The following is a 7826-nucleotide window of genomic DNA, read 5'->3' as shown; positions in this document are numbered from 1 at the left end:
CTAATCAAAACTTTCAACAAAGCCACTGCTGGGTTTGTATAAATTGTGTAATAAACTAAAAAGGAGTGTTTCACTAGCTAACGAGCGAAAAGCTGCGCATGTCCACAATAGACATAGTCTTTTGGTGAAGACACAGAGTGAAGGTGTAGCTGAGCGATGGATGCTCTTTTCAAGAAGCGTTCTTGCGATTATTGCTTCTTGCATGAATGCTTCTTTCAAGCCAAACCTAAATCGTCCACATATTAGCAAGCTAGTTTTCTTCAATTATTTGTATAATATTTGTTATTGAATTGCGAGTAATATTAGTTATTAGAGGTAAATGAAATGGTAGTCGACCTTTGGACAGAGGCATGGCTGGGACGGACAGATGGTTCACGGATTACATATATGCATGTACAAACGAAATTAATTTTATACGGGGTGACATACGGAGTGCCTTGCCAGCTACTCTGTAACGTATTAGCTAGCTACAGGTTTATTATGCAGTGTAAACGGATAAAGGAAGTTACTATATTGTTTTCTTTCTGCAGCCGGCTGCGCGCACTGGAGGAGATGGCTTCGGGAACTGCATTGATCTACGATGAGGAGATGACTCGCTACAAACTGCTCTGGGTTGAGTGAGTAGCAGTTAGCGTGCTGCCTGCCTTAGGTTTTAGCAGTGACAGGTATGGGCTTGTCAAAAACTCAGAAGTCAGGCAATTGTGGGAATGTTTTTTTTTCCCCAAAATGTTGCATACAGTCACTTATGTGTTAACATCATCTGAATTACTTTCTGTTCTGTGAGCCCCGTGAATATGTCTGATCTACTTACGATCAGTAAATATTTGCAGCACTTACTCAGCATTTGCATTTACATTTATTCATTTGGCAGATGCTTTTATCCAAAGCGACTTACAAGTGAGGTAGAGTACAACACAAGCGAAAAGCCGTAAGGAGCCAACAATATTAGAAGCACTGCATGACCAGGTTTCAAAGGTTGGCCAGGCTACAGGTGGTACTAGGGGGTAAAGCTAACAAGTGCTTTAAACTATTAGATTTTTTCTTAGATTTTGTTTTATAATTTCGTAGGAGTCAGTTTTGAGACATGAGAAGTTCCTTTAGGGGGGAGTGTTACAGGTGCTCAGGTGAGCGCAGAAGAGCTGTGTCTTCAGATGTTTCTTGAAGACAGAGAGGGACTCTGCAGCATTTATCCAAAACGCCGGGCCGTGTGACCGAAATCCTGACAGGACAGAAATCCTGCAGCAGACCGTGTAGAGGAGCTGATTGGCTGTGTGCTTGTGCTCTGCAGTCCGGCGTGTAAGATCGAGGTTCCCGAGCGCCTCACTGTGAGTTACACTGCGCTGCAGAAACAGGGTCTGACCCAGCGCTGTGTCCCCCTCCCCATCCGGCAGGCCACAGACGAGGAGATCCTGCTGGCACACAGGTGAGCAGCTGCTGCCCACACACACACGTACACATGCAGCATATACAGACTGCAGTTCACTCCTGCACCTGCTGACTCAGTGCTGCCCCCTTGCAGTGAGGAGTATCTGGAAGCTGTAAAGAAGACCCCGTACATGAGCTTGGAGGAGCTGATGACATTCACTCAGCAGTATGGAGATGTGTACTTCCACCCGGTGAGATGTGGGAGGGTCCAGAGCACTGAGCCCACATGTGGAGGTTGGGGGGGTCAGAGGCGGTGCTGTATGCGTGGGTCATGTGACTGAATCTTTGCTGCCTCTTTGACTGTAGAACATCTACCACTGTGCCAAGCTGGCCATCGGGGCCACCCTGCAGCTGGTGCACAGTGTGATGACCGGGCAGGTGAGGAACGGCATGGCTTTGGTCAGGTGCGTCAGTGACCGCATGTGGTGTGTGTGGGTCTTCACTGCACAAAAATCCTTGATTTTAAATCATTGATTTGAAATGCAAAGAATATTCATTTTATGTAATAGACAGTAATGGCATTATGGCTTCATGAGAAGCCTCCTTCAGCCTGCAGTCTGCTGTCTAGTAGATATCACATTCATTCAGTCATTCAGTCGTCCTCTCATTCTGTCCTAATCCAGGCCTCCGGGACACCACAGTCAGCGGAGCGCTGCCAGTGGCTTCTGTGTGTTCAACAATGTGGCCATCGCTGCTCTGTATGCCAAGAAGCATTTCAACATCAGCAGGTCCAGAGCTCCAGGATCCCCTGTCTCCCCTGGCCCAGAGGAGATGCCACCTCACACCTGAGAATGCAACTGTTCTCTGACTCTTAATGCAAACACAGACCCTTACACTGCCCTCTCTCTGTCACAGGGTGCTGATCGTCGACTGGGACGTGCATCACGGACAGGGGTTGCAGTACTGTTTTGAGGAGGATCCAAGGTGAGTTCATCCTGTACCGGTGCCACCTCTGTCCCCCTGAGGAAGCAATAGTGTATATTCTGTTCTGAGAGCCTCAGTGTCCCTTCCTCAGTGACCTCTGACCTCTGTGCGTGTTTCAGCGTGCTGTACTTCTCCTGGCACCGCTATGAGCATCAGAGCTTCTGGCCCAATCTTGCCGAGTCGGACTATGACAGTGTGGGCAAAGGTCGAGGGGCTGGCTTTAACATCAACCTGCCCTGGAACAAGGCGAGTGCCACGCCCTCGCTGAGATCCAGCAGCCTGTCTCTCTGAGGCTGGTGTGTTCCACAGTGCTGCAGGCAGAACAGAGGCTCTTATCTGATCTCTGATCTCATTCCAGGTGGGGATGGAAAACAGCGATTACCTCTCTGTCTTCTTTCATGTGCTCCTCCCTATCGCCTATGAGGTGGGTGATTTTAATAATGCTGTTCTTATGAAGATCATGTCTGACTTTATTAATCTGGATTGCTTGTAATCCTTCCTTCATTATTTACCTGATGATTTTTAGATGAATGAAGTCAGAAGAGTCCACTCCAACGCTGGGAGTGATTAATCACCTTAGGCTCATTTGCATTCGGTCCTCTTTTTCAGTTTGACCCAGAGCTGGTGCTGGTGTCAGCAGGATTTGACTCAGCCATTGGAGACCCAGAGGTCAGAATATGGGGGAGTGTCCTCATCAATCCGTCTTGGCAATTTTACCCCAAAGTGACACTGTGAAAATATGCTTCCTGTTCAAGGGTCACATGTGTGCCACGCCAGAAATCTTCGCCCATCTGACTCACTTGCTGATGCCTCTGGCAGGGGGGAGACTCTGTGCCATCCTGGAGGTGAGTTCAGTTCATTTCAGTTCATTATAACACACAGGGTAATGTAGTCAAACTTCATCTTGTGTTATTGTCGTATCGTGGATTTTCTAAACTAGGCTTTTTCTTTAGGGCGGGTACAATTTGACCTCTCTCGGCCAATCAGTATGCCAAACAGTACAGACTCTCCTGGGAGACCCTGCCCCCAGGCTATCAGGACTGAACGGCCCCTGTCAGAGGTTAGTGACACTGTCAATCACAGGTGCATTGTGCTTTCTACTAGTTTCTGTCATTTTCTCATCAGAAAATTAAGAAAATGACACAACACGGAAAAGATTGCATTCCATATCACCCTGTAATTGCTTTAAGCCAGGCAGCCGAAGCTACGTGGGCAGGGCTTGGTTAGTGACTCCTAACAAAACTACACTTTTATTTTGGCTCTCTCAGCATGGCCTTCAAATCATTTGCCTGTTTGGCTAAATAATCTCTTCCTTTATAAATAATTCACTAGTAGATAAATAATGTTAAATGAATTATAACTCTGAACATTATTAAAAGTTGAACTTAAAAAGACTTGATCAGTTGCCTAGTGAAATGCTGGTGTTTATCACCCACAGTGCCCTGGAGTCCGTGCGGTGTGTCAGAGCTGCGCACCGCCAGTACTGGGGCTGTCTTAAACACACAGGTAAGAGAGGGCTTCCTGTCTGCATTACATCACACTTTATCTCCATAACCTTCATCCACAGTTCCTTGGACAGCTGGTGGCCATTTTGTCTACCCTGGAATACTGTGCATCTGGCTCTGTTAGTGAGTCAGTGAATGGCCATTTCGAGAGTCTGAGTCATAACCAGGCCCTCATCTCCCTCTCCATCCTGTTTGTGAGTCAGTGAATGACTTTCCTTCTCCTCCCAGCTGAAGCACCGGTCCCAGAGCCCAGCACCAAGCGCTGCCGGCTGGAGGAGGGAGGCGGGGAGGGGCCAGGAGTGCCGGCTCAGAAGGAAGAGGAGACACAGGAGGTAGAGTGGCCGGAACCCAAACCCCGACCGGCTCCCTCCATTCGGACAGCAGTGGCGTTCCCTGCTGGTGTGGAGGACTCGGTGCCAGAGGGCTGCCTGCATGTGACGGGGACACCGCTGAGCCAGAGGGAGGCGGTAAAGGGACTGAGGTTTGGAAAGACTGCAGAAAAAAATGAAGTTTCAATTCATAGTAACTTTGTATTCAGCATTTCGGTGTGCAGTGTGTCGATAATGATGGAAAATCTCCAAACCCATGTGCTTTATCAGGAATCCTGATCTCGGAGAGCTGAAGGATGAGACCCTTCTGCAGTCCCTGGGATCTGTCTTTTCACTCCTGGATAAGATTGGGAAAGAGGAGGTGAGATTTAAATATGCCATTTGTCTCTCATTCTTTGATAGAAGTGTGATCTTGAGCTTGACTGTGGATGAAGACATTGCCAAATTCGTAGAACCTATTTGACGTTGTGCGTTTCACTGTTTGATTTCTTTTATGTCTAAAACCAGTGATGCCTTTGTACAGCGGTAACACATTTATGTGTTATGTCATGTGCCTTATTGTGTTACTGGCATCACTGGACCCCCAGATCTTCACTCCATCCCGGTGTTTCTGGCTGGAGGTCATTCATGACTGATGGTCTCTGACTGCTGGTGTACAGGCCACATGTCTACCATCTTGTGTTTATCTAACCTGTTAACCTGTTATAACCTGTTAACCTATCTCAACCGAAGCTCTAACACGACGGTCACGTGCTCACAGATACGGAATGGCCTGGCTGTGGTGCCTGATGTGTCCATAGCAACAGCCTGTGTGGTGCAGCATGCTGTAACCTCTCTCTCTGACAGGTATGGCGTACCTTTCACCTTGTCCTGGCAGTGCTGGGTGCCTGCTTTGCCACAGTGAAATAAATGAATGAGCTGTATTGTTCTGTAATGTGCTGGACTGTACTGTGCCACGCTGTGAGTGCCTGTATCAGCCGCCCCTGTAATGTGGGATTCAGTGTTGTAACGCCACGGCAGTGATGTTTGACGGTGTGTGTTGCTGCAGAGTGCTGCTGGTCTTTCTGGGGGATGGGGAGGTACCAGTGGAAGTCACGGATGATGGGTAAGCTGGGGCGGTCTTCCTGCTGAGGCATTTCCACAGTGAAATGAGGTAGCTGAGGTAAACTTCCTAAATAACATCTGATAACTTACAGTGGCCACATGACCGGGAACAAATGCAATCCAGAGCACTGGTTGTTGCTCTAATGGAGACCCATTAGAAAGTGGCTTGGCAAAACAAGCAAGCTCTCAAATTCTGCTAATAACATGTCTGAACCCCCCCCCCCGTCCCCCCCGTCCCACTGTGTGTGTTTCAGTAAGGTGCTTGCAGTACAGATCTGCAGTAAAGAACCAGAGGACAGAAAATCCAAGTACCACGTTCCTGTGTGTCTGAAGCAGGTACGGTGCATGACTCTGTGCCAGCCATAAGCCTGTGCACCGCACTCGTTCCTGTGTGTCCTTATCAGGTTTATTGAAGTACTTCTACAGAGAGGAAACGTTGGTTCCCCAAGAGCTAGACTGTGAATGCTGCATTGATAGAAATCTTCCTGCTTCCTTCCGGCAGGGCGGCGGCGATGTGCCAGGGTTTCTGCAGGCTGTCCTGGGCCTCCTGCTGCCCCTGGCGTATGGGTACGACCCCGGCTTGGTGCTGGAGGTGGTGGGTGAGGGCAGCGGGGTAGGAGAGGGGGCGTTGGCACATCTCTCCAGCCTGCTGCAGGGCCTGGCACAGGGGCAGACCGTGGCGCTCATTCAGGTAGGAGTCTCTGAGAAGAGGCAAGGAGGGAACTAAGCTGTTAATGTCACAGTGATGGTCTGACTAACGTTATCGGCATGTTCTGCAGCAAGACGCTGAGGGGGAGACTCTGAGGGCCACAGTCCGCTCTCTGATGGGGGAACCCGTGCCTGCTTTGGGTCCCCTGGGGGCCCCTCTTCCAGAGAACACGCAGGCGATAGAGGAGCAGAGGCGGAGGCTGCAGTCGCAGTGGGGGCTGCTGCGAGCAGCAGGTGAGGAGCACTCTGACGCGGGCGGAGCCGCAGGCGGGCGGAGCCGCATGTGACGCAGACTCACTCAGACAGCCAGAGGCCCGCTCACGCGTGGCTGTGTGCTTCCTCTGCAGGGGACCCAGGGACAGCCGCTGCAGAGCACTGACAGGAGCATCACGCCCCCTGGTGGTGAATCCCTGCCAGAGCGGCCCTCCACGCGTTACACAGCCGCGCTCCACAGACTCCTCCCTCAGGTCCCGAGACTGCCACAAGCACAGGCCTCCTCATACTCATGCTTTTTATAATAAAAACAAGTGTTTTAATTATTGTGCCTCTCAGTAAATTCATGTGTTTCTTCACTCTCAGAATGTTTTATACTTGAACATTCCGTTTAGAAATATATCAATCTCTCAGAGAGAGATGAACAAAATAAATCAGATTTAGTCTCATTTTGGTGTTGTTATACTGATTGTAGGTGCAAAGAGGGATTTGTTGGTAAATAAGCTATAATTCAGTACTGACAGAAATGGTTATTGCAGTTATCTTTCAAAGTGCAGCTGTGGCAGCTAATGGCAGCTGTAGAACTCTTCCTGTTGACAAGTGTGGGCACAGTTCTGTTGAGAATGGGTTCTTTATTTGGGCTGAAACATAACTGCTAACTGTCTGAAAATGTCATGTTGAACAATTTTTTTGACATGCGTTCCATTAAATTTACCTTGGGATTTCAACACAAACTAACAAAATATCCACAAATTTTTTTTTTGTAATGAGTTTTATTCATATTGGAACATTAAATTATAGGAATTTGCATAATGCCTTACAGATAGAAATGTATCAACAAAGTATCCAAAGTAGAAGAGATGACAGGGGTACAGCGGTGAGAAGCTGCAGTAGCACAGAAGGACTGGCAGACTCGCAGGCTGGAAGCAGGCTGGAGCACTGCAGAAATGAGTCATGACGCAAATAACATTGGGAATCACACGAACTGATCTGGGTGAGTTTCCATGGCAGCGCTAGCAGCTGCCAGTGACCAGAGCACCTTCAGGTGGATGGGTAGGGTGCTCCAGAGGGGGACTCCCAGGGGACAGAGGGCTTGATCCCCATGGAGTGCAGCCAGTCCTGGGTGCGAATAGGAGGCCCTGCAGTGCTGGATTTCGGGGTGTCTGAGGGGGGGTATGGTAGCTAAGCAGGCCTGTATGGTAGGTGGCACTGCTAACTTACGAGGTCTTAAAAAACAGGAGTGGAATTTTTGTATGGATTCATTATTCCACAGGCAGCCGCTGGAGGGGAGTGATGTGTTTGGGGTTCCCCTGTAGTGAGCAGCTGGCAGGGACTGTTTGGAGTGCATTTCACACATTTCTGTGATTTCTGAATGGACCCCTATATAGCTTCAACATTTCCCTTTCATTCATCACACCCTCCCCTGCACACCACCCAGCCTGTGTAACTGCGCATGCTCTGTACTTTTTCAGAAGGAATGGCACATTGACAGTTTTAAACTGGAAAGTGTTTGGAAAGTCGAAAACGTCTCTTGCAGTCCACCTGCATTTTTCCTAGAATTGAGTATAGACTTCGATTCGTAATGACAGTGTTGTTTAAAAATATACCGTTATAATCT

General features: G+C 48.7%; 1 protein-coding gene across 1 annotated transcript in view; it reads left to right on the top strand.

The window, feature by feature from the left end:
- The window catches only part of hdac10 (histone deacetylase 10), a 6554-nt gene extending 72 nt beyond the window's left edge, over positions 1-6482 (top strand). Inside the window, exons 1-21 of the mRNA XM_036520132.1 lie at positions 1-32; positions 531-617; positions 1289-1423; positions 1520-1616; positions 1732-1829; positions 2049-2153; positions 2281-2349; positions 2469-2595; positions 2708-2773; positions 2959-3018; positions 3105-3194; positions 3303-3409; positions 3788-3855; positions 4083-4335; positions 4454-4544; positions 4944-5029; positions 5232-5288; positions 5542-5623; positions 5790-5978; positions 6067-6229; positions 6343-6482. The exon at positions 1-32 is cut by the window's left edge and continues 72 nt beyond it. Of these exons, the coding sequence (XP_036376025.1) occupies positions 553-617; positions 1289-1423; positions 1520-1616; positions 1732-1829; positions 2049-2153; positions 2281-2349; positions 2469-2595; positions 2708-2773; positions 2959-3018; positions 3105-3194; positions 3303-3409; positions 3788-3855; positions 4083-4335; positions 4454-4544; positions 4944-5029; positions 5232-5288; positions 5542-5623; positions 5790-5978; positions 6067-6229; positions 6343-6374 (2040 nt within the window). The 5' untranslated portion in view covers positions 1-32; positions 531-552 and the 3' untranslated portion in view covers positions 6375-6482. The remainder of the gene's footprint in view (positions 33-530; positions 618-1288; positions 1424-1519; positions 1617-1731; positions 1830-2048; positions 2154-2280; positions 2350-2468; positions 2596-2707; positions 2774-2958; positions 3019-3104; positions 3195-3302; positions 3410-3787; positions 3856-4082; positions 4336-4453; positions 4545-4943; positions 5030-5231; positions 5289-5541; positions 5624-5789; positions 5979-6066; positions 6230-6342) is intronic.
- The last annotated feature ends 1344 nt before the right edge of the window (positions 6483-7826 follow it).

This window comes from Megalops cyprinoides, chromosome 25, assembly GCF_013368585.1.
Source record: "Megalops cyprinoides isolate fMegCyp1 chromosome 25, fMegCyp1.pri, whole genome shotgun sequence".
NCBI lineage: Eukaryota > Metazoa > Chordata > Actinopteri > Elopiformes > Megalopidae > Megalops > Megalops cyprinoides.
This window is presented reverse-complemented; position numbering and strand designations above follow the sequence as displayed.